Source organism: Micrasema longulum, unplaced genomic scaffold, assembly GCF_059751315.1.
Source record: "Micrasema longulum isolate JH-2025_06_02 unplaced genomic scaffold, ASM5975131v1 h1tg000100l, whole genome shotgun sequence".
Classification (NCBI taxonomy): Eukaryota; Metazoa; Arthropoda; class Insecta; order Trichoptera; family Brachycentridae; genus Micrasema; species Micrasema longulum.
Window position 1 is genome coordinate 111,406 of NW_028277306.1, and position 26,549 is coordinate 137,954.

General features: G+C 39.3%; 1 protein-coding gene across 1 annotated transcript in view; it reads left to right on the forward strand.

Annotated features, from left to right (window-relative positions):
* LOC148284651 (uncharacterized) overlaps positions 1 to 26,549 on the forward strand; it is a 42,124-nt gene that overhangs the window by 15,181 nt on the left and 394 nt on the right. Inside the window, exons 10-23 of the mRNA XM_088237111.1 lie at positions 63 to 280; positions 1,208 to 1,424; positions 1,686 to 1,914; positions 3,286 to 3,387; positions 5,967 to 6,078; positions 8,939 to 9,082; positions 11,792 to 11,924; positions 14,004 to 14,098; positions 16,798 to 16,992; positions 17,885 to 18,011; positions 19,927 to 20,088; positions 21,197 to 21,473; positions 23,378 to 23,548; positions 24,348 to 24,465. Coding sequence (XP_088093237.1) covers positions 63 to 280; positions 1,208 to 1,424; positions 1,686 to 1,914; positions 3,286 to 3,387; positions 5,967 to 6,078; positions 8,939 to 9,082; positions 11,792 to 11,924; positions 14,004 to 14,098; positions 16,798 to 16,992; positions 17,885 to 18,011; positions 19,927 to 20,088; positions 21,197 to 21,473; positions 23,378 to 23,548; positions 24,348 to 24,465 — 2,300 coding nt within the window. The remainder of the gene's footprint in view (positions 1 to 62; positions 281 to 1,207; positions 1,425 to 1,685; positions 1,915 to 3,285; positions 3,388 to 5,966; positions 6,079 to 8,938; positions 9,083 to 11,791; positions 11,925 to 14,003; positions 14,099 to 16,797; positions 16,993 to 17,884; positions 18,012 to 19,926; positions 20,089 to 21,196; positions 21,474 to 23,377; positions 23,549 to 24,347; positions 24,466 to 26,549) is intronic.

The window sequence follows — 26,549 nt, forward strand, 5'->3', positions numbered from 1 at the left end:
GCAGATGATGCTCTAGTTTACATATCAGGAGATAATCAGTTGGTTTCCTATTCAATTTGCAGATCCACGACCTCTATTGGCCCATACTGCAGAACTCCAAGGAAGGTCTGGAGATGAGAGTGGCCGCTTGCACCATGCTGATCCTCGCCGAGCCCTCTTCTCACCGCCTGCTGTCTCTGCACTGGTACATCTCCGCGCAGTCCAGCGGCCACCTCAAGCACTTCTTCTATACCACCATCAAGAGCCTGGAGCACACCACGTTCGACTGTTATAAACACATGTAAGACCCCACTTATTTACCTAACATGTCCAGTTGGATCATAACCTGCCACTCCTTGTCAATTGCCACGATTAGGTCCCTAGGGCCTCGATTATGGTATAGTTGAAGATAAACTCTCTCTAGCGATTACGAAGATACACTACCGACCCCCCACCTTCAAGTTTTGGGTAGGTACATCGATATGAAACAAGAGGAAGCGTTTGTCACGGTACACATATCTACGCACTGACACGACATCATAGTTGAAAAAAGATAAAAGTCTCCCGACCGACTACTAAGATACACTAACGATCTCCCCACCATCAAGTTTTGATGTCATTACATCGGTTTATACCGACGGGTCTAGAACCCCTCGATACGTTTATCTACGCATGAAAAGTGTCAAAAAATTTGTTCCACCGAACAACTTTTCCTTTAATTACGATTTACTTAAATTTTTAATCGTTTTGAGGTTGGGACTTTTTTAAGAAATAAGTCAATTTTGAATTCAAATTAAATTCTGACATAAGTGTCAGTTTCCAAAACAAGTGACTAGATGCGAAAAATAATTTCGCTAGATTCCTAGTATACCTAGGCGTAAGAAAGTTCCCACTATAAAAAAAGAATTAGTTATTTTATTTTTTCGATCCATAGGGAGTAGGGCCGATATTTTTTTTCCGAATTTTGAAATAAAAGGAGTCTTAAAAATTGCCTTTTGGGTTACTCGGAATGCAAAAAATATCAAAAAAATATTTTATACTACCTTTTGCCCTCAACCAGAGCTTGACGTTGTTGTGATGATTTAAAAGGGAAGGTGGCTTTGATAAAACTGTTTCTAGATCTCGGACGCGAGGCCGTCGGTTGGTGGTGGTGTAGGGGAGGTCTAGAATCGTGGGTTTGTTAGTACCTCTCTCCTTCTGCTTCTACAGTTTTAATGATTATTTCCAGAGCCAAACTTTCCTCCTACTTGTCCCGGCTCGTGGTCAGCCCGGGGTCGCGTTTCTGGGCCACCGGCAACTACCTGGTGGATGCCGAGGACCGCGGTCGGGACATGGCCATGGCGTCGCAGACCCTGACGGTAGCCGACCCCAACACGGGGCTGCCCAACGTCCTCTACTTCACCCTTCTCATGCAGAACGCTGGGCTGGTCGTCTATGACTTTGGAGTAAGAAATCAAAAAATATAATTAAAAATAGTTTTTTCATCATGATCAAGATCGAGACACACTGCGATTGGTGTACCAATGCAGTGCCTTAAGCGCCATTAGATGCAAACAGGAAATAATGATATTATAATTAAGGCCTTTTTAGGGCATATAACCAGCGTGCACTCCCTCACTGCCAATAACCGACTGATCGAATGAAAGCCAACGTGCGAACTGGCCAATTTATCAATGAATGAATGTTTGTGCTCGTTATGTTTGCAGATTTACTTGAAGCTGCAGGGCGTGGCCGGCAGCTTCCTGTCCAAGCTGCGGCGACTGAGCGGCGCGGCCGTGCGGCTGGAGCGGCTGGCGGCGGCGCTGCGCGACGTGCGCGCCAGCACGCGCGTGCCGGCGCTCGTGCACGTGGAGCTGCTGCTGCGCCACCAGGGCAAGGCCGTGCTGGCCGCGCACGTCAACCAGACCACCTTCGACCGCTGGACGGACGGCGACTGTAAGCCAAACTTCAACCTTACGTAACCTCACTTTTTGGGATCGTTCGGAGCTAACTTCATTGACATATCAATAATACATTTGTCGGGAGCGTCGAACTCAGGTCAACGACACACCATAGCACGCGTAAGTGAAATCGATACACGCAACGCTCGCCCTGGTCCAAGCGGGTACCACTGACCTGAGTGCTGATAACGCAAATTCTATTGGTCTTCAGTCCATCGCTCTGGAGGACATAGCCTTCCCTCCGTCGTAGTGGGAGACCAGGGAGCAGAGGTTTCCAGGACCTGTTTTATGGACCACTACACATCTCTTCAGTACCCTCTTACGAACGCTACTATTTCTGTCGTCATATTTAATCAAACCTTTAATTTGTAATTTGATGTAAAATAAATAACTATCAACAATATTTTGAGTTTGTCCAAATTTTTGTAGACAAGGACTGGATTCAACTCCCTGGGTAGCTGTTTATATTAACATATTACAACAGAGATGAAGAACAATTGAGAGAAGGTAATATGGAAATCTAGGCATCTACAGGGCTTATAACCTGTCAACGGCTGGTTTAAGTGGCCACTTTAGTGACCTAGTCTATTATATATTACCTTATCTTAAATGCTCTTCATCATGTTAATATAAACAGCTCCCCAGGGAGTTGAATCCAGTCCTTTCTACAAAAATTTGGACAAACTCAAAATATTGTTGATAAATCCACCTGGTCCATGAAGAAGTATAGAAATTGAAAAAATAACATTTTCAGGCGTTGTCTAGTCTAGTATGTAGGTGAAATAATTCAATTAGCTGAATCTCACCCGCATAAATAAAGGTTTCAGCTCTTTAACTTCACAAACATCAACAGATGAAAGAATTGAAGGAATTTAGATGTTCAAATATGGGCAGAATAGTGAATGTTACACAGTGTGTAAAGTGGCCACCTAAACCAGCCATTGACAGGTCATAAGCCCTGTTGATGCCTAGACTTCTATATTACCTTCTCTTTAATGTTCTTCATCTCTGTTGTAATATGTTAATAAATAACTATATCAACGTCTAAAGCTGTTTCTTCTGTCTACGATCCAACTGGTGTAGAAGCTCTTCAATACACTACCGACAACCTCTACATATATAATGTTTAAGTGCGTGTTGTATTGAGCAAATTCTCACAATGTTTTCTTAGATATATTTTATAGGTTTTGTAAAGGATGTTTATTTTGTTTTTATTCCCACACTTTTCTTCCCTAGAAGTGGCTAGACTCGAAAACAAACCTTTGTCTTTATTGTGGGTCCAACACTTAGCTAACACATACCGGGGTTCATAACTTACATGTTCTTACAGCAGTCGTTTTTAATTATTTTTTCCTTTTTGTTTTAGTGGTGAAGATCGTCAACAACTTTCTCCAAGCCGAGAGTCACGTGAACCAACAAATAATGCTCTATCCAACATTACTGACGAGCGTCCTGCCTTCTGATCTAGGTAAGGAAGCATTTCACTTCGTTACATTATCGTCGTCTACGAGGGCGGGTTGATAATGAAGCAACCTAGCGCTAGATGGCAGCACAAACCCAAAAAAGATTTATTTTTTTCCAAATTGCGATTTGTCAAACGGCAGCTGTTAAAATGTCACGCTTGGTTTATTTGTTGTAGTCGTTTGAAGTAAACAACTCTTGTGTTTCTTGAAAAATGAAAAAAAGTGAATTTCTTGCAGCGATTAAACACTATTATTTGAAAGGGAAAACGGCAAAAGAGACAGAAGAAAAGCTCGATAAACATTACGGTGAGTCTGTTCCGTCAGATTACATGGTCAAATATTGGATTGCTGAATTTAAACGCGGCCGAACGACCACTGCAACAATACCATCAACAGGAAAGCCAAAAGAGGTGGTTACTGAAGAAAATATCAAGAAAATCCTCGATATAGTTATGAATGATCGCCGAGTGAAGTTGCGTGAGATTGTTGAAATGGTAAACATCTCATATGCACGTGTGTTCAATATTTTGCATGAACATTTGTATGTGAAAAAGCTATCCGACAGATGGGTGCCGCGTTTGCTCAGTGTCGATCAAAAACGAGTTCGAGAGACCACTTCTTGTGCTGTCAGTGTTTGGACATGGTAAAGCGTAATCCTGTTGATTTTTGGCGTCGATTAATAACTGTCGATGAAACTTGAGCACACCACTATACACCTGAAACCAAAAATCAATCGAAACAATGGGCGGAAGCTGGTGGAAGTGCTCCAAAGAAGGCAAAGGCGGTGAAATCGGCTGGCAAGGTTATGGCCACTGTATTTCGGGATGCACTCGGAATATTGCTCATCGATTATCTTGAAAAAGGATCCACAATCACAGGAAAGTATTATCGTGCATTATTGGATCAATCGAATGATGCAATCAAGGAAAAACGACCATATTTAAAGAAGAAAAATGTGCTCCTTCTTCGAGACAACGCACCGGTTCACGCAGCTTTAGATACGATGCTTAAATTACGTGAAATACACTTGGAATTGGTTGATCATCCACCTTATAGTCCAAATTTAGCTCCTAGTGACTTTTTCCTGTTTCCAAACTTGAAAATATGGCTCGCAGGAAAAAGATTCAGCTCAAACGAAGAAGTGATTACCGAAACTAACGCGTATTTTGAGAGGTTCCCGAAATCGTATTATTCAGATGGTATAAAAAAGTTGGAATATCGTCTTACTGAAGTGTGTCGAAGTGAAAGGGGACAATGTTGAGAAATAAATGGTTTTTGAAAAAAAAAAGTTTTTTTCCTACTTAGGTCGCTTCATTTTCAATCCGCCCTCGTAATGGTGCACCAAATGGGTGAAAGTCTTGTTGTCAAAATCAAAAACTTTGATCCAAAAACGCAAAAAATGTTATTCTAACGTTTCGTATTTTTCGAAGTAAGCACCAAATTTTGAGTTCAAAATTATACCGAAGGCTTTTAGCTATGAATCTGTGAAAAAAAGCGTCGTAAAAATAAATTATTTTATGTTATCATTATTAGATTTAAAAAAAACAAACTTTGATAAATCAGATAATGACGTAATTTTTATTAGGTCAGATCAGGTCACCAAACACCTGCTCTGACCTAATAACTAACCGTTTGGTGGGGCCTGAAAGGAATCGTGTACTATGAGCTGCTGAACAAATGAATCAATTTAAATCATGCTTTGCTCTAAAAACAGCCAGGATCTGAGCCATCCCACTTCCATCGTCCAGGACACCATCAAAACACTGAAATGGGATCTACTACCACGCCAGCCGTATTCGCCAGATCTGGCCTCTTCTGATTATCATTTGTTCCGGTCGATGGCCCGTAGCTAGTCAGAAGCTCGAATTACTGGTTCGCGGATTTGCGTTATCTTTACATTCTTTGTCACTGAACCCTGATACAAGTGAACCAGATCCTGTGGTCAGCAAAGCACTTGTCATTGTTTCGAGATTATCAATATGCGACAACACGACACGCTGACTTATTGATCGCTAAAACAAATTATTTGCGATCGCGCTGGGAATATGAAATCACATGTTTACCCGGTGACAGTTCGAATGTTATTAGGGCCGGAGAGAAAAAAAATGTACCCATAGTAGGAATTACAACATTTTTACCAGGGTCAAGTAGGTAGCAAATAAATATAATGTCACCAGTAAATGTGCTATACACAAACACATATAGTACATGTGGCGTAATCAGGTTGGATGAATGATTTTGGTCCAAAGACGCATTAAAGACGCAGTAAATATTACATCCAAATGGAGCTAATACGTCAAGTTTTTTGTCATGTTGTTCTTTTAAATATGGAAAGATTATTATTTTAATTACGATTTATTTCAATTAAAAATCGTTTTGAGGTGGCTACTTTTTATCACAGGACCCTATTTTTTTATACGAAAAGGAAATTAGTACATTTTTATTTGACATTACGCGGGGTAAAATTTGACAGTTAAAACAGAAGTGATAGCGCCATCTAGCGGTTAGGATTTGAAAATTCGAGGGCATTTAGTCAAAATCATGGTTTGTCTTTAATTGAATAATATCAGCTTGTGTTTTGTAGGGATGCCAGTGCAGACGGAAACGATGCTTTCATCCTTAACGTCGCTAAGGGGAAACCTCACACATGCGATGGTTGCAGACGAAATAGCGAGGAGGAACGACGTTCACTTCAGGTAAAGCTAACTAGGGTGATATTCTGAATCTTCTCTACCCCGTAGAGAGTGACTAAATTGAGCATTTTTTAAATGCGTTAATACTTTGCTTTGTATCTGGCCATACTGGTGATTAAACGTCAAATCAATATGAACATGACGATTTTTATTTAGAACATTATTACGACCAGGGGCATTACCTTTACAGGCATGCACTCACACGCTGCATTAAAATGCACCGAGCGTAAGGCGTGCATCTAAAATACACGACACCGGTGTAACCGAGGCATGGCAGATTTTCCGTGTACCTCGTTGATCACAGTTCGTTTGCGTTTAGCTCTTTCTAAAACATTCAAATACCTATTTAATATAAATTCGTGTCACGGTTAATTCATTCAGTGTTGTGCTTTTTAGTCGCTTTTTGTGTAATCTTGTATTTTTTTATTATCTTTTAAAACCTCAGAATAATGTAAGTGAATCTTTCATTTAATTTTATGGAACCTTACAACAATGCGGTAAGTTAAACTAACTGTTTCATTCAAACAAAAGAGTTCACTAGACTCTCAACACTGAATTAGGTTAAATTGACCAAATTGTTATTTTTTTCCATTTTTTTAACAGTGTTATGCATCGTTTGACGTTGAATCTTCAGTGTGGCGATTATACGAATAAAAAATTAGTCGCATTAAAAAAATATGAATTGCCAAACTAACCACTCTCTAGAAAGAGAGCTTTTTTCAGATAGTCAGGCTGCTCTAAAAGCGTTGAGCTCTGTCAAAATCAATTCTAAATTAACCTTTCAGTGAAAGTAACAGTGTGACATTAATTTGGGTATCTAGACACTCAAACATCGACGGTAATGTGGCAGCTGATAAATTGGCAAGGCTGGCAGCTCAGACACCTCCAATAGACCCTGTGGGTATCCCAAATGTGCTCCTCGTAACGAGCTTAGGTCATGGGCCAGGAGGCAGAGCGTTATGCTCTGGAAAAAAGTACCTGATCCATGCGAAGGAACTGATAAAACGGTACTCGCAAAGGTTTGATTTCGAGCTAGTAAAGCTCAGCCTCATCAAGTCGGCTATCACAAGAGCCCGCCCAGGGCACTGCGGATTGAACAAACACCGCGCCAGAATGAACCTTTCCGAAACTTCTAGATGTCGGTTCTGCAGTGAAGATGAGGAAACACCTATACGTGTTCTATGTGAATGTGATGCTTTACATCATAAAAGAAGCCTCATCTTCGGGGGACCACTGGTTAAACCTGAGGATATTTAAGAGCTTGCCCTCTACCCAATAGCCCGATACTTTGCAGATCTGGGCTTGGGGGGTGAAAACTATTCAAAGGGACCCATCACAATAGATCTTCGCAGGTTGTAGTGACGTCAGGAGCTTGCATAGTTCTGACCCTCGCCTCTAAGAATACGAATAAGAAGGGGTAGACGAGATTCAAAATAGTTAATTTTATTTTATTTATTTAACTTTTTGTACATAATGTTATTTATACATTGGTGGGCTTATTGCCAAATGGCAATTTGTTGCAACCAACCAATAAAATAATAGTTTTATTTTTATAATACAAGTTACAGAACATATTCAATAGAAAATAAAGAATAAAAAGCTGAAAATATATAAAAATATCAATAAACGTATATGTTTATAAATTACCTTAAATCAAAACTATTACTCAATGGAGAGAGAGATTGAGGAAGAGAAAGGAGATGTTTCTTCAGACGTGATTTAAACAGAGATAATGTAGTAACACCTTTGATGGTGGATGGGAGATGATTCCACAGTCGAGCATCATGGACACTATATGAGTTAGAGAAGAAAGAGAAATTGTGGATGGGTATTAAGAGAGTGCCTTGAGAATTAGAACGAAGAGGTAAACCACGAACTGATAAGCGTTGATGGAGCGGTAGGACAATGAAGTACATTGAACAGAAGTGAGAAGGAGTGATAGTCTCTCCGCTGTCTAAATTTGAGCCATTTCAGTTGCTTACGATAGACAGAAATGTAGTCATATTTCCCAAGACCAAAAATGTACTTTATGCATGCATTCTGAAGTCGTTCAAGTTTATCGAGTTGTTCACAGCTTAAATCAAAATACCACCCCAGCCGGCCACAAAATGTTGGGTTGCTGTAAGTTAATGAGGAATTTAAATTTTTTTTGTTTAATTTTTCGTTAAAATCGAAGTGGTTTAACTATAACATGGCCTATTGGGAGTATATATATTTTTGAAAATAAATTTATTTTAAATATATTTTTGAAAATAAACAAGTCCCTATATGCTTGAAAAGACAAGTATATGAATCGTGCATATTGCCGGTAACAACATACGGGCTAGAAACCATGTCTATAACACAAAAAAGTAGCCAGAAATTGAAATGCACGCAACGATCCATGGAAAGACAGATGCTCGGTGTATGTCTAAGAGACAAAATAAGAAATGAAGAAATAAGGCGCCGAACCGGAGTCGTGGATATCATGGATCGTGCAGCAAAATTGAAATGGCAGTGGGCAGGACACTTGGCGAGGCAAAATGATGGCAGGTGGACACCCAGAATAATTAAGTGGAGACCGCGGGCAAACAAAAGAAGTGTTGGAAGGCCACAGAAAAGATGGGTTGACGACATTGCCTCTATTTCCATTAAAACGTGGATGATGAAAGCGGGTGATGGGAAGGAATGGAGACGTTAGGAAGACGCCTTTATCCAGCAGTGGAGAGAATAAGGCTGCAGAAGAAGAAAGAAGAAAGATTGGGAGAGTCTCAGCTCCCAGTCTCCCCAATCCATCAGCAGCTTCGTTACCGTCGACGCTTGAGTATCCAGGTACCCTAAGTAAGTGCCTTGCTGCTTTGTAATTATTTTATTTTCGTTTTAGAACTTCGTCCCTGGCAATGATAAGTCTGGCTACATACAACCCCGTGGCTAACTCTCTCCACACTGCGGAGCTGGCCCAAGTCATGGACATATATCTTCCAGCCAATTTCACCATAGCTCTGTCAGTTCCGAACAAAACATTCAGGTATTGACTCTCATTACGATATTTTTGGATTTACCCATGGAATTGATAATAGTCCAGAAACCGTATACGAGCATCAAACAGAAGGCGACAAAACTACTCATAAATGAGTAGTTTTACGTTTGGACCCATTAGTTTATTTGTAGACGTCGCTCAGTACACAACTCCTGAGTTTAATTCAACTATGCCGTGTTGTGTCCTTTTAAAGTGCAAAAATACTGCTAGAATCTTAAAGAAACAGGATGGGATTACATTTCATGTGTAAGTAGCAAATGCACGTGTAAGTGGCAAATACATTACTTAAAAATTGAATAATTTTTCCATCTGTCAGATTGTCGAAAAAATCAAAATGGACATTTCGTTAGTGTTGCCAGGGTAGTAAAATTATTACCCTACTCTGCTCATCTAATGAGAGAACTAATGAAAATTGGACCTCGGATTAAACAACTCCGTGGTGGACATTTGACCGACAATATCTTTAAAACATCAAATATTATTTAACATGATATTAATTCAATTACTCTTATTAAATGACCCTTTACTTATCTACTCTGTTGTGTCAATCAATATTTCCGCGCGCACAATAAAATTTTAGAGAAATTAACAGACTGCTTTTTTTACCGTACATTTGTGTTATGATTATATTTTCCCCATCGCGCAACATTACGCGGTGACATCACGAATGCGCGTGGCGGAAGTGGGGCATAGTGGGGGAATTTTCGGACACAGTCCGATGTATTCAAATATGATTCTACGCTCCTTCTGGACTATTCTTAGTTCTATGGATTTACCATTTCAGGTGCATGATATTTTGGCAGGATGTTAAAACTGAGTAGGATTTGATGCTTGGGAATAGCATGGGAGATAGACTTTACATGTCGTATAAACAGAGTGATAGAGAGGTCGGTCTAAGAGCGAGGTCGACAGCCGTATACATCAAGCTAGACTTGCATTTAATAAAAGGTCAAAAATAATTGAATCAAATAATGTAGACCTAAAACCAAGAATACTCCTAATCAAGACCTATGTATGGAGTGTCTTGATGTATGGCTGCGAGACATGGTGCCTATCCGAAAGAGATAAGCGGAGACTAGAGGCTGTTGAGATGTGGTTCTATAGAAGACTACTAGGAATTTCCTGGAGAGACCACATTACAAATGAGGAGGTTCTCCAAAGAACCGAAGGTGGAAGGCGCCTGCTCAGGACCTTGTCCGAAAGACGAGCGAGATGGATCGGCCAAGTAATACGTCAAGAAGGCCTCCTGTTAGAGGGGATGACCGAAGGGACAAATTCTAGGGGACGCCCACGCCGAGAGTACCCGGAGGACCTATTAGAGAACGTGCGCTGCTCATCATATGCTAACTTCAAAAGAGCCGCACAAGACAGGGAGGAATGGAGGAGAAGAATGAATGTAATTGCTGCCAGCCAATCCCAGGATTGAGACCAGAGAAGAAGAGAGAGAGTGACTATGTTAATCTTTTACTTGAGTCACTGAGCATTGAACTGGACTATGGAACTCACTGTGTGTTGTAGATAAATCTAGTAATGCTTGGATTTGTACTTCGAAGCTCTGGATCTTTAATAATAATACTCTTGCAATTCTACACGGCATACTAAAATACTGTTCCAGCATTTGGGACCCTTCTAAATCAAACCTTGAAATAATTGAAAAGGATCAAAAGCCATTTTAGCCATCTTACAGAAAATAACAATCATCCATTCTTGAATCTATCATTATTTTTAGCAGAGACGCTGGATTACAACACCCTCGAATCTCGTCGTCAAATTTTTCTATGGGAATATTTCCATAAGCTGATTTCTGGATCGATATCTTTCGATCTGCTTTCGATACGGTTTATATTGGACCATGATAAAAAAAATAAACGACATAGGAGTAAAATTTCAAGAATGTAAACTATTAAAATCATACTTAGCAAATCGGAAGCAGTAAATGAAAAAAAAAGCCTTTTGCAAACAGTAAATTTTGGAGTACCACAAGGATTTATTTTGGGCCCAATATTATATATTTTATACATTGATGATTTGTCACTGTACAATTTCAAGGGAAAAATTATTATGTATGCCGACGACATTGGACTATTCTATAAAAATCAAACAGACGTATTAACAAACAATAACATAAACAAAGACCTTACTTCTAGGCTTCGGGCCTCGCTTAATCGGCCCTGTGGGCCTCAGTTGATCGGGAGGGATCAGAAGTCCGAGCATCGCACCACGCTCTACCACAACTTTGTTCTCATTTTCTAATAAATAAATAGTTGGGCAAATCATAATAACACAAATATTTCTTAAAAAAAAAATATTTATTGAAAAAAAATTATCTGTCATAATAACGCTTCAAAACCACACAGTTATAATATATTGAATATTCTGGCGGCTTCCATGGTGGAGTGGTTAAGATACTATTGACTCACGCACGCATATTTCCAAAAACCGCATGTTAATCTAGATTAAGATGTTATTTGATTAGCAAAATAAAAACATTAAAATATCCTGCCTTCTTGCGGCCGATTCGTGGGATTTTGAACCAAAATCTATCCAATAAATGAACCAAAATCACATACTTTCAACTCACTTACGAAAATTTTTGCTTTAAAAGTACATATACAAAAGCAGCGAATAAATAAGCCTGTACACGACAGACGCAATCAATAATTTCTACATAGATTGTAAATCAAAATTTTACTGTAGGACCAGCTGGCTGCAGCCTCATGGCGTCCTCGGCCCGGGGATGACGGCGTACTCGGCAGCCAAGGTGCTGATGAAACCTGACAAAGGCCACACGCAAGAACTCATATTGAAAGGTGAAGGAAAAACCATTAAGGTACTATTGCTATGGACGTTTACCATACATTCAATATAGGGAGAGTAAGAAAAGTGACTTAAGACTCTGAGTATGGGGTGGGGGACATTGATAAGTTCATCTAAAAAATTGCATTTTGGATCAAATTGAACGTTAAAATAATTTAAACAAAAATTCAATACTAGTTTTTGCAATATTACTTTTGGCCTTTAATCGAGTTTTGAAGTTTATAACTGTCGGAACATTTTGTTAATGAGGAATTCCAGCCCAACCCGGAATTGAATTTTAAAAATGTTTTCATGTACACGTGAATATTAAAGAATTTTGGAGTAGGATGAAATATCTCAAAAACGCACGCAAAAATAAATAAAAAATGTTAAAAATAGTATTCATTTTAAAATCGTAAATAATGACGTCACTCCTTTTATCTACGTGTAGTATTTCCGGTTTCCGCTTTAAAGCCCCCGCACCTTGTAAGAACTTTTGACTATGGAAAAAAAGAGTATAATTTGTGATTGGTGATTTGGCGGCAAATAATTCGATTACCATCTACGACCTGAAATCCAACGAATAATACTTTGTTGACATTTCAACCAGAGATTATGTCAACTTTCTACGTTTTTCTAAATCGAAACGTTCGTAAAAACAACCATAACACAGAAATGAGCAAATTACGATCAACTAAATTAAGTAATCAAAGCAATATTCCATAGATTCTTGTCAGTTTCGTTATTGGCTGGAGAAATACAACTTACCGCGGTCAGTGAAAGTAAGAACGCCAACCGTTTCATGACGTCACTACTGAAAAGTGACACACTGATTACAGTCATTTGGCGCGGTATTTGTTAAATGTTACTTTAAAAAATCATATCTTATATGAAAAAAAAATATATATATTTTTGCGAATTTAAATAGTACGCTAATAGAAAAAATAAATAAATAAGAAAACAATGGAATTCCTCATTATCAATATTGATTAAAAAAATATTAGTTAAGATATAACTTAATTACATAACAAATTCGAACACGTTTTAAAACTACCGAAATGCAAAAAGTTTACACTCCGCGGAACTGATTCCGTTGAGCGCCTGGCTAACATCGACAAAAACAATGGCTCATTAAAACAATGCTACCCATTTATTACAAAACAGAGTGCAACTCACGCCCTTAGACGATTATTAATGCACATTATCAAATTTAATTGGACTGCTTTTCTTACTTAAATACGTAATGACAGTCGGTTTAGCGCAAAAAAATAAACTAAATTAAAAATTACTTTATCGAAAACTTCAATCTCTGGTTGAAGGCCAAAAGTAGTATCAAATAATTTTTAAAATATTTTTTGCATTCCGAGTAATCCAAAGGGCAACTTTTAGACCCCTTTATTTTCAAAATTCGGATAAAAAATTATCGCCATATTTATTTTTAAAAACGGTGTTTTAACACTAGAATATTTCATAATCCCTGGACTGGCGCACCTGAGCCGTAAGACTGGTCGTCTGTAACAAAAAATGATTGATATACACTGCGATTGGTGTACCAATTCGGTTCCCTATGCACCGTTAGGTGCGGAAAGGAAATGAAGAAGCGGAAGATACGTTTTGAAGTAATCGGCCAGTTTTTTTTCTCTACAGGGTCTTTCCACATTTTTATTATGTTTACTTTTGAATAAACAAAAAAATATGATGGTAATGCTGTTTTAATATATTTTATTGATTAATTGAGATAAATTTTTTGCAAAGGTTTTAATGTGCATATTACCTGAAAACGAGACGCTACGCGCCCTGTGGGACAAACGGCACGTATGACGCTCTGGCGCCAAACTTGTGCGCGATGTTAATTTGAAGCGCAGTCAGTGGGCATAACGCGTGACGTCAAAATGACGCGATGCCAACGTGAGCCGTTTTGCTTGTGCTCATTTTAAACCTGAAAACTATCAATGGGAACTTGTTTTTAACACATTGAGAGTTATATCATTAGAATCGTAAAAATCCGCTCTAAATATGTGTTGTAATTACTACGTTATTTTTGAGTCTGTTCTATTTTCTTATTTGATATGGAAAATCACTGTTTTTTACTATGAATTTGTTGTGTTTTCAGCAAAAGTCTTCCAGTGTATCTCTCGTGTGCGAAGATACGACAGAACTGTTTGAACATGTCTGGCAAGTCATAAACTCACACAAATCTAATGCTAAGTAAGTGCAAACATTATTTCTTATTTTTCCTCGTCCGCTCTTAAGTGGAGTATGCGGCCATCACCAGACGCCTCCGGCAGACCATATCATCGTCAGCCGTCACTCTCGCTTCTACCAAATAAAGCCGAAAGAAAAACAGGCTACTTGGCTCTCCTGAGGCATTTGTGGCACGAGTCCAAGCAAGGTCCATCACTGCAGTTTCATAACAAAAGGGGGCTGACGCGTCCGTTCTCGAACTTCAATGTTATTTAGTGTTAACATCAAACTCAAACTTCTTATTTTCCACATCCGCTCCTAAATTGAGCATGTGGACATCACCGGTTGCCTCCAGGAGACCCTATCGCCAGCCAGTACTCGCCTCCTCCCATGTCAATCCAGCGCCCCTTAGTTCCGCCGAATAAAGTCGAAAAATCGTCGAAGAGCATTGGCGGGTTTGGCTCTCCTGAGCGTGTCCGAGCCGCATCCTCAAGACGCTCGCTATTGGCTGCTGCGTCCGTTTTTGGACTTCAATGTTAGTTATAAAATCGAATTACCTTACACCCAATATTTTTGTTACGCACTTACTCTCAAAACTCAGAAGTTTTGGTAAGGTGCCAAGATTCACACCCATACATAAATAATTGCAAACTAACACCACTTTCGGACAAAGGTATTATGAGTATTATTAAATTAAAATCTATAACCTACTTCCACTATCTATTAAAACAATTATTAACGAGAAAATGCTCAAAAAGGCTATATAAATGGATAGTGAAGCTGGGTAAAAGTAAAATGGATTGTCTCATTCACCCAAACCAATCAATTGTTCCACAAGTTTATAGCTTAGGTTTTTGTACTTTCATTGTGCGTTTTGTAATATAAATAATATAGATGTACATAAATGCATAGTGTTTAAAACTGTTTGAACATTTTGTTAATTATCTCTATTTATTAAGTTAGTCTTTTTTGTTTATTCTCAAATGTAAAAATATTTCAAAAAAGTATATTGTTAAGTGTCCTCGGCACGGGTAACCCCAGTGAGGTCACATTGTTTTTATTATTATGTTTGTAAGAGAAAAAATATGAATAAATAAATAAAATACTAGAGTTGAATCGACTAGAGTTTTAAACAACCAGCATCATGTTGAATTTGCTCCAGCAATTCCTGAAGGGTGCGACCTCTTTGTGCATGCTTCCATCCTCAGTCATGTCAACTCCCAAGTATTAAAAGCCGTCAACTTTCTCGATCCTCTGTCCATTATTATACAGAGGCTGATCAAACTATGACATTTGGGTAATAAATCCTTGCCTTGACTAAATTAGCCCTTCCTCTGATTAACATTTTGGTATCAATTCTCCTTTAACAAATGACAATTTATTTGTTTTCAATATTGTTGATTCCCCTTCGTGCTGCTGTGAATATCCTAATAAGTTCTCTGAACACATCCTGTGGTCTTGTCCCTTTCCCAGACTCTATGATTAGCGAATGGAGCTTCCGCTGCTATTCGTAGCACTGTTATAGGTCATGTCGAATAAACAGATCTGGTGGCTTCCAAAAAGAATTTCGAGGCTTTGAAAAATAATCAGAATCAGAATTAATGATTTTCTCACAGATTGGTTTGAAGTTACCACCGGAAATTGCCAAGGTTGCGTCCTTGCACCGTTTCTTTTTATAATACTCATGGACTTCATTTTAAGGAAGTCGATTCCCCCAGATCAAGGAATATCCATCTCCTCCTCCCAAAAACTCTGCAACCTAGAGTATGCCGACGATGCGCTTATAATTGACGATTCAGTTGGGGGTCTTCAGGTCAATGTGGATAAGATAAATATGTACTCTGCAAGCATGGGTTAACAATACTTCGTGCATTGATGCTCAAAATATCCTGACCCTGTCAAACCAAATCATCGAAAGGGTCGAAGGTTTCAAATACCTGGGAGTATATGTAAGAAAAAATGGCAGCTTTCTAAAAGAGCTGAAAGTGCGGCTAGAAGTAGCAGGCGCCACATTAAATTTCTCTCAGTGAAAACCAAACGCCGCCTATATAACGCCTGCATAACACCTAATATGTATGTATAACTATATAACACTAGCCAATCGCTTGGCCATATACTGCGGATGCCTCCTGACCAGCCTTAACCACGCTTGCCTACTTTACAAGGCATCAGGTTTTCGACGTCCTGGACGTCCGCTGCTGACTTTGTCGGCAGTTCATGTCGGAACTTCGGGACGAGAACCTGACTTGGGAGGACGCAGGCCGCAACTCCTTGGTTGGCAGCCGATAGAGATGCACGGAGGCTCTTTGTGGATACCATATGCTTCAACTAGGGAGCGGACATGGAATGATGATGATGATAAAAGTTTTGTAATCATTTCGGCGAATTGATCATGTCCAATCAATTTAATCCCAGTCAGTGAAAAATTCACTTCCCTCTTTTCTCAATCCAATGAAGTCCATACATGTACTCCTGGATAATTTTTTTTCTACCAGATCACAGAAATCTCCTTCGGGCAGTTTTTCAGTTCAGCAACGAGCCTATTTTTTCGTGAATGTTAGCACCGCCAAGGAGACTTATGTTCTCAGATACGGTGTGCTGTATTTGGTGGGCAAGCTGTTTTTTTAAACTAAAATTCCACCAGTTCGCGGACCTCTAGTATTATGGCAATAACCTGAGTTGGGTTTGTTCTAAGACCTCTAATATTTTGGTATCATCTTCAGGGCCGTACCTTGGAGCAAACCTCTTCTCATCCTGCTACATGGAGCGGCGCTAGCATCCGTCCCCGCAGAGGGCGCGTGCTCGCTGTCCCTGGCCCAGAACAGTGAGGAAGGAGTCCCCATAAGGACGGACACAGAGCTGCAGCTGGTTCCAGCATCCACCAACAGGATTAACTTCAAAAGCGCATTTACGAGAAGGTAAAAAATATATTCAGGCTGGTTATCTGAACGCTCTCGTGAAGAAAGCTTTGCAAGAGCATAATTTACAAACTGATTAACTTGATTTGATCAGGGCTGGTATTCTGAACACTCTCTAGGGGGTACTAATGATGTGCTAACGACGCTTTCTCCACGCGTTCAGAATCGCACTGATGGTTATACTAGCGAAAAAAGCTTTTGAATCAATTAACACTATCATTCCCTTTCCGCATCTAACGGTGCATAGGTTACTAAATTTGTAAACCAAATTCCTCGTATTTTGATCGTCTTTACATGAATTTAAGGTAATTAATCTTACGCTTAATGTGCCAGTCCAGGGACTATGAAAATATCCTAGGCTAAAAACACCTTCTTAAATTAATATTTCATGTCGGGAATCGAACCAAAGACCTGTTGCATGGTAGTCAAATGCGCTGGCCTGTACACTACGAGGCAGATAAATTAATATTATTTTCATTTATTTCACATCACAATAATCGTCATTTCTGTATCCAGACCTAGTAATGAATAGAGCAATATATTGGTACACCAAATGCATCATATATAGATTATCTGCTATGTGAAGGTAAGGTCCTCAGTCTTACGCTTCAGGCGCCAGTCCTTAAACAGTGAAGTACAATGCTGTATACGAGCCAGAGGAACTCAAGCGACATTTAAACAATCATAGGCAAACCGCCCCTGGGCCTCGATTATGAACGCTGTCTTCATCTGTACATATCGAGACGGTATACTTAACTTCTGTACTATCTGAATCTCTCTCGGTATGTTCTACCTACTTGTCATCTTGACGTCATACGATCGAGTCCAACCAACGACTGACCCCGAAAATTTAGTCCGCGTTCCTTACTCAATGAACATTTATTATTTTCAGAAAGGAGTCTGATGGAGAGGTGATTTTGAGAATCAACGGCACGTATTTGATAGAGCTGGATGATGACCGAGCCCGGGTTTCTGCGAAGTATCTCGGGCTGCTCAAGCCGGGGACGCCAGAATGGAAAGTAAACACACAATTTATTTATACCCTTTTACTTACATCTCAATTTTGACGCAGGGACGTTTAAACCTCGCCATTTACAGGTCTTAACAGACTTTGAGGATTCACGAAAGATCTTATTATGAACAATATTTTGAGTTTGTCCAAATTTTTGTAGACAAGGACTGGATTCAACTCCCCGGGGAGCTGTTTATATTAACATATTACAACAGAGATGAAGAACATTTAAGAGAAGGTAATATAGAAGTCCAGGCATCTACAGGGCTTATGACCTGTCAATGGCTGGTTTAAGTGGCCGCTTTACACACTGTGTAACATTCACCATTCTGCCTATATTTGAACATCTGTATTCCTTCAATTCTTTCATCTGTTGATGTTTGTGAAGTTAAAGAGCTGAAACCTTTATTTATGCAGGTGAGATTCAACGAATTGAATTATTTCACCTACATACTATTTTTGTACATACATACTACGTTGATAAATTACCTGGTCCATGAAGAAGTTTAGAAATTGAAAAAATAATATTTTCAGGCGTTGCCTAGTCTAGTATGTAGGTGAAATAATTCAATTCGTTGAATCTCACCTGCATAAATAAAGGTTTCAGCTCTTTAACTTCACAAACATCAACAGATGAAAGAATTGAAGGAATACAGATGTTCAAATATAGGCAGAATGGTGAATGTTACACAGTGTGTAAAGTGGCCACTTAAACCAGCCATTGACAGGTCATAAGCCCTGTAGATGCCTGGACTTCTATATTACCTTCTCTTAAATGTTCTTCATCTCTGTTGTCTTATTATGAAGCCTAAAGATGGATTCAGAAAGCCTTGCCATGAATTCAAAGGCCTTGAGGTGGATTTAAAACGTTCACAAGGTTTTGAGGTGGATTTACAAGGCCTCGCGATGGCGCAGCGAGTGGTATCTTCAAGCAGAAGTCATCCTTGAAGCACAAGTCCGAGCGTGAGCCAAAAACTCTCTGCCTCGTTTCTAAAAACACACCGGATGTCGTCGGCCGCGAATCGTGCGATATTGCCGACCGAGCGAAAACGATCCCGCCATCTCTCGGCGAGACATTGAACTACACATAACTTAACTAATAAAATTAATTTGCATGGTCGATTTAGTTTATTCTTTCTTGACAGGGAAATCGTCGCGTAAATTGAACGCTGGTCACAACAATACCAAAGCAATTATACGCTAAAACAATACTCGCTGACAGATTCAAAACTATTTTTACTCAAATGAAAGACATAACCCCTACAATATATAATATCAATAGATCCTCAACACAAAGACAACTTAAACAAATACAAACCAATACCTCTTTCAGACAAAGGGATTTTTAGTATTATTCAATTTAAATCTTTAACCTACTTTCACTACCTATTACAACAATATGTACGCTAAGAAAATGTTTTAAAAGGCTATAAAAATGGATAGTAGAGCTGGGTAGAAGTAAAATATACGCCTTGTAAGTAAATGTTACGCCAAATTGGCTAGGAAGCTTTATAAAAAATAACCTTAATTTCCATATGACAGATCTCAGAGAAAATAATATTGATGCAACTGATGCATCGTTTTGCCATCAGACAGGAGTGCAGTCATTGTATTTGGGGTTCTGTTGCAAAGCAAAATAAAGAATAACGCATCCCGCGAACCAGCATTTCGCATGCATCTGCTAACGGGCAAGTGCGCGATCAACCATAAACAAGTACCTATGTACCTAATTCCAATGAAAGGTGTTTTTCTAAGGTAATTTTTCTTATTTTGGTTTAAAATTAAATGTTAAGGTCACGTCAAAACCCGGCTGGCGGTTAAAGAATGACTTAATTCGCGTTGAGCATGGCAGGCGAGCCAACGCTCGGGCAGAACTGTCGGGTCCGCTAGAATGCAATAAATTAACAAGTGTATTTTTCTAGGTATGTCTCGAGTTGGAGTCCAAAAGAACGCCCATGGAATTGAGACTAGGAGCGGTCTTTGGAACAAACAATGGAGCCACATCGTGTCCCGCTGACACCGAATTAGGAATCTATTTAAAGGAACTTAAAAACGAATATCGCTTGACTGTGTCTTCTAAAAATGTAAGTGTCAACTGATTTATTAACAATATTTTGAGTTTGTCAAAATTCACTCAATCACGAATTACTATCGACGTGATAACAATTTCTTACCATGGTCAAACATCGTATTCGCAATCAAAATGCAACATCCGTGAACACCTAATATTAAATGTAAAAATATTTACGTTTCACGACGTATAATCCTGCTGCGCAATCACATATTTGAACTTCACCGCTGTAAATATGGAAAATATTCCAAAACTGATATTTTATTTATTTATTTATTATTTATCACGCTATTCATTGCATTTAGCCAGCGATCGGCGAGCATTTTTTTTACATTTTCGTACTAGACACTCCTTACTATTTTACTTCACAAGAGTCAACAGATGGAAGAGTTGAGGAAATGTGGATGTTTAAACATGGGTAGAATGGTGAATGTTACGCAGTGTGTAAAGTGGCCACTTAAACCAGCCAATGACAGGTCACCTTTATCACGTGGGTGAGATTCATCCGGCTGAACCTAATCACCTACGAGGCAACGCTTGAAAACAATTTTCCAATTTTTATACTTCTTCTTTTACCAGGTAGTTAATTCAACCATGTTTGAGTATGTCCAAATGCTTGCAGACTGGCTGGATTTCCTCCCTAGGGAGTTATTCATTCATCCCTAGGGATGTTCAAACATGGGCACAATGGTGAATGTTACACGGTGTGTAAAGTGGCCACTTAAACCAGCCAATGAAAGGTCACCTTTATCACGTGGGTGAGATTCATCCGGCTGAACCTAATCACCTACTAGGCAACGCTTGAAAACAATTTTCAAATTTTTATACTTCTTCTTTTACCAGGTAGTTAATTCAACAATGTTTGAGTATGTCCAAATGCTTGCAGACTGGCTGGATTTCCTCCCTAGGGAGCTATTCATTTATCCCTTGGGATGTTCAAACATGGGCACAATGGTGTGTAAAGTGGCCACTTAAACCAGCCAATGACAGGTCATTATCCCTGTAAATGTAGTCTAGGGACTTCCATTTTCCCTTCTCAATAATGTTTTCCCTCTCTGTTGCAATTAATTAAAAAAATAACTAATTATTTTATCAAACTGATCGAAACATTTTTTCTACAGGTTCCAGCAAAGATATCGTCCCTCTCGTCTGACGTGTCCACAGTCCTCGAAACTTTCCAATTCATGGGCGGGGCGGAGAGCTCCCCGTCCCTCAAGGCGCTGGGGGTCGTGGCCCAGGTGCTGCAGGCCGGCCAGGCCACGAAGGCCAACGAAACCATCCTGCTGAAGAAGAACGACGGCAGCGCGGAGGTGCTGGCCAAGATCCTGACCGCCTCGAGCTCCTGGCTCGTCGGGCCCCCGAGCGAGCTGAAGATCCTCGCGCAGCTCGGAGTCATCCGTGAGTAGCAATCGAGAGTTATTCTCCGTCCGGGCGGGTCGAAAGCAGGGGGCGAGGAAGGACTCGCGCGAGCCCCTTGTTAAATGAAGAGAAATCAATATATTTTTTATCAATATCCCTACAGAGATGAGGTAGAATTTTTTCAAATTCAGGATTATGGATATTCGAGCGTTTACAGGGCTTATGACCTGTCATTGGCTGGGTTAAGTGGCCACTTTACGTTTTACAACATTCCCCATTCCGCTTATTAGCGAATATCGACACAAGTAACATTTTATTGATTTTTGTATATATGTTATTAAATGAGAAACCATTCACAAGCGTGTTGGAGCGCCATCTATGTATTGACATTGAAGTTAAGTATATATAATTAGCATATTACTTTATTTTTATGTATTTAAGACTCTTCAGAGTTAAATTAAGTACTAGTAATCGCCTGCAGATTTTTGACTGAATTTGAAAAAATTCTACCTCATCTCTGTAGGGATATTGATAAAAAATATATACCTACTCCTCCTTGGGAGAAATCCAGATTTGTGTATGTACAAAATACACGTACCTAAAATAATGTTGAGAAATCAATATGTTCAGATCAAATCAGTACATACGAGGGCGGATTGAAAATGAAGCTACCTAAATAGGAAAAAACTTTTTTTTGTCAAAAATATTTATTTCTCAACATAGTCCCCTTTTACTTCGACACACTTCAGTAAGACGATATTCCAACTTGTTTATACCATCTGAATAATACGATTTCGGGAACCTCTCAAAATACGCGTTAGTTTCGGTAATCACTTCTTCGTTTGAGCTGAATCTTTTTCCTGCGAGCCATTTTTTCAAGTTTGGAAACAGAAAAAAGTCACTAGGAGCTAAATCTGGACTACGAGGTGGACGATCAACCAATTCGAAGTGTATTTCACGTAATTTTAGCATCGTATCTAACGCTGTGCGAACCGGTGCGTTGTCTCGAATAAGATAACTTTTTTCTTAAATAGGTGCGAAGGTTTTCAAATTCACTGTTATCAATATTATGTATCTTTTTTGGGTGATACCGTGTATGTTGGATTTGATCCGACGTTTCGGCTACCATTGCAGGAGCCATCTTCAGGGAAAACTGTGTGTTTTATAGAGAAATGTATGTGTTTATGTACTAGTAATTTGTACCGTGTCGCAGTCGGCAGTAGGCACATTTCTATTCGTTTTTGTCATATGTAGTGCTGGGAACCATGTTGAATTTAATTTAAGCCCATCGTCTTTGTTTATATTACGAGTATTTGGATATCTGTGTATTTCAATTGCCACTTTTATTATTCGTGCACTATAATTACTAGGTTTATGTAGAATTTTTGGTTCAAAGGCGAAAAAATGTCCTGTGTCTATAAAGTGGTCCGCTATTGCGGATTTCTCTGGGTGCCCAAGTTTACACGCTCTTTTGTGTTCGTCAATTCTCTTCTTTGCTGTGCGCCCTGTTTGTCCAATATACACTCTATCACATCCTTGGCAACTTAGTTTGTACACGGCTTCAGTTTCCAACTTTTTTCTCCTTTAAATGTGGTCGTTTTTCCTTGATTGCATCATTCGATTGATCCAATAATGTGCGATAATACTTTTCTGTGATTGTGGATCCTTTTTCAAAATAATCAATGGGCTATATTCCGAGCGCATCCAAAAATACAGTGGCCATAACCTTGCCAGCCGATTGCACTGCCTTTGCCTTCTTCGGAGCACTTCCACCAGCTTCCACCCATTGTTTCGATTCATTCTTGGTTTCAAGGGTAAAGTTTTATCGACAGTTATTAATCAGAGTAGTTTAGTCGGGTTCTGTTTGATGCGCGTGTGCGGTTTCTGGACTATCCTTAATTCCATGGCTGCAAATAATCACATTGCGTGTCGGTTGTGCGCAGGCGAGTGCCGCATCACGCCCAGCCGCGTGGTGAACCTGCGCGGGGAGGAGCAGGCCCTGAGAGGCAACCGGTGCACCGTGCTGCTGCTGGGAGACTGCACCAGCTCGCCGCACTTCGCCGTCTTCATGCTGCCGGCCCAGAAGGGCCTGAAGCTGCGCGTATACACAGGAGGTATGCATTCAATGTGCAATTATTATGGATTTTTTAATTAGCTAATAAATTAATCTAAAAAATCACAAGCCGATCGGGACTATTCGCATTAAAATCTGTTAAGAAATAAGGGAGATATGAAGGATTGAATTCTAGTCATTTGAATGGTGCCAAAAACAAACAATTCGTGACGTCATCGGATGTTTTGTGACGTAATCAATTTTTTTTCATCAATGTCTATAGATTTAACATATTACAACAGAGATATAGAACATTTAAGAAAAGATAATGTAGAAGTCTAGGCATCTACAGGGCTTATGACCTGTCAATGGCTGGTTTAAGTGGTCACTTTACACACTGTGTAACATTCACCATTCTGCCTATATTTGCACATCTATATTCCTTCAATTCTTTCATCTGTTGATGTTTGTGAAGTCAAAGAGCTGAAACCTTTATATTTATGCAGGTGAGATTCATCTAATTGAATTATTTGACCGGAAATACTACACGTAGATATAAGGAGTGACGTCATTATTTACGATTTTAAAATGAATTCCTCATTCTCGACCTGCTAACTTAATACCCAACAGTCATAGAATGGTTTTTCTACGTTTGGGCTCCTCTTGTAGCTTGGCGTTTTATTACTCTGAGATCTGCTCGGGTCCCAGTGACGGTCAAGAGCTTTTGCAGCGCTGACCTCCATCCGCAAGAGTAATGGTGGTACACGCGGATGGGTCGCTCGCCTTTGCTCTACAACAGTCTTCCATGGTAACCAGAGCAGAAAAAAGATTAATGTTATATTGTCGTGTGTTTTTCGTAGGAAACTACGCAGACATAGACACGTCGGGGCCGGAAATTCAAGTGTCTGTGAATGATGAGCTGGTGCAATGGAAACCATCCTTCAAATTCCCGCCGGGCGAGAAGTTCTACGACTTCAAGTTAGTATACAAATCACACCACGCGGATGTTCGTTATCCAGATGCTAACTCTCAACTGCTCGATAAGTTAGAGCAATTTCAGAATATCTGTATTCGTTATATCTTTAATCTTCGCAAATTCGACCACATAACCGAGTAGCGCACGCAGCTACACTGGCTCAGCATCAGGCATAGAAGAAACATTCACATTCTATCACTTCTTCACAATATCCCACTCCGCCTGTTTATCTGAGAGAGCTCATCCAACCTCTTTAACAACACGGACTATCTCTTTGTTCTAGTGACGAGAGAACCCTTTTAATACCCTGTCATCGCTCTAATTTTCTTGCCTCCTCTTTTGCAGTAGTAGCCGCTCTATTGTGGAATAATCTACCCACGAATGTTAGAGACGCCCCTTCTTTATTTACATTTAAGTCAATATTAAATTGTCACTATCTTAATATTTAAATTGTTCCTTTATCCTTCTTCTTTCCTTCCCATTCCCTCTCCTCTCTTCGTAGTATAGTGTTATTTTTTTATAAAATTGTAAGATTCAATATGTCCATGTATTTATAATTTTCTCAAACTGAACGGCTTGGGTAGGCAGGAAGAAATTGCCTTAAGGCAATATGCCCGCCCTTATAATATGTATATATATTGTTTATTGTGTCAAATAAATATCAAATATAAAAATCACAAAAAACTATGTGAAACCTTTAATTATGTCTAATTTCGTCTTAATGTCATGGTGAAGACATGACGCCTTTAGCGTCCTATCCATAGAATAAAGAATAGTCCAGAAGGAACGTAGAATCATATTTGAATACATCGGACCGTGTCCAATAACGTGTCCAAAAATTATTTGTTTTCAATATTGTTGACTCCCCTTTGTGCTGCTGCGGATATGCTAACCAATCTTCTGAACACATCCTGTGCTCTTGTCCCTTTCCCCTTCTCCATGATTACCGAATGGAGCTTCTCGCTACTATCCGTGGCCCTGTTATAGGTCCTGTCGGATATACAGATCTGGTGGCTTCCAAAAAGAATTTCAAAGCTTTTAAAAAAAGTTTTGTAGTTATTTCGGCGAATTGATCATGCCCAATCAATTTAATCCCAGTCAGTGAAGAATTCACTTCACTCTTTTCTCAATCCGATGAAGTACATGTTATGTACTTCTGGATTACCTTCTTTCAGCACAAAGATGCTGAGGCTACCAGATTTCAGACAGCTCCTTCGGGCAGCTTTTCTCGTTTGACAATGAGCAAATTTTCCGTGTATGTGGGCACCGCCAAGGAGACTTATGTCCTCAGATGCGGGGTGCGGTATGTGGTGGGCAGCTGTGTCCAATAATTTTCCCACTATGCCTCACTTTCACCGCGCGCATTCGCGATGCCGCCGCGTAATGTTGCACGGTGGGAAAAAATATAATTGTAACACAAAATTAAGGTTAAAAAAAAGCAATCTGTTAATTTCTCTAAAATTTTATTGCGCATGCGGAAATATTGATTGACACAACAGAGTAGATAAGTAAAGGGTCATTTAAAAAGAGTAATTGAATTAATAAACTTTAAACTTAAAGTATAAAACAAATTTTATTTGACATAAAACGAATATTTTTATATCATGATAAATAATATTTGATGTTTTGAAGATAATGTCAGTCAAATGTCCACCGCGGAGTTGTTTAATCCGAGGTCCAATTTTCATTAGTTCTCTCATTAGATGAGCAAAGTACTATCCCGGCAACACTTACGATATATCCATTTGTTTTTATTTTTCAATCTGAAAGATGGAAAAATAATTCAATTTTAGGTAATGCATTTGCTACTTACACATATTTTGCTAATTACACGTGGAATTTGATCCCATCCTGTTTCTTTAAGATTCTAGAAGTATTTCTACACTTTAAAAGGACACAACACGGCATAGTTGAATTCAAATCAGGAGTTGCGTACTGTGCGACGTCTACAAATAAACTAATGGGTCAAAACGTAAACCTACTCATTTATGAGTAGTTGAGTCGCCTTCTGTTTGATGTGCGTATACGGCTTCTGGACTTTTCTTAATTCTATGTTCCTATCATAATCATTCTGAAAAGTATGACT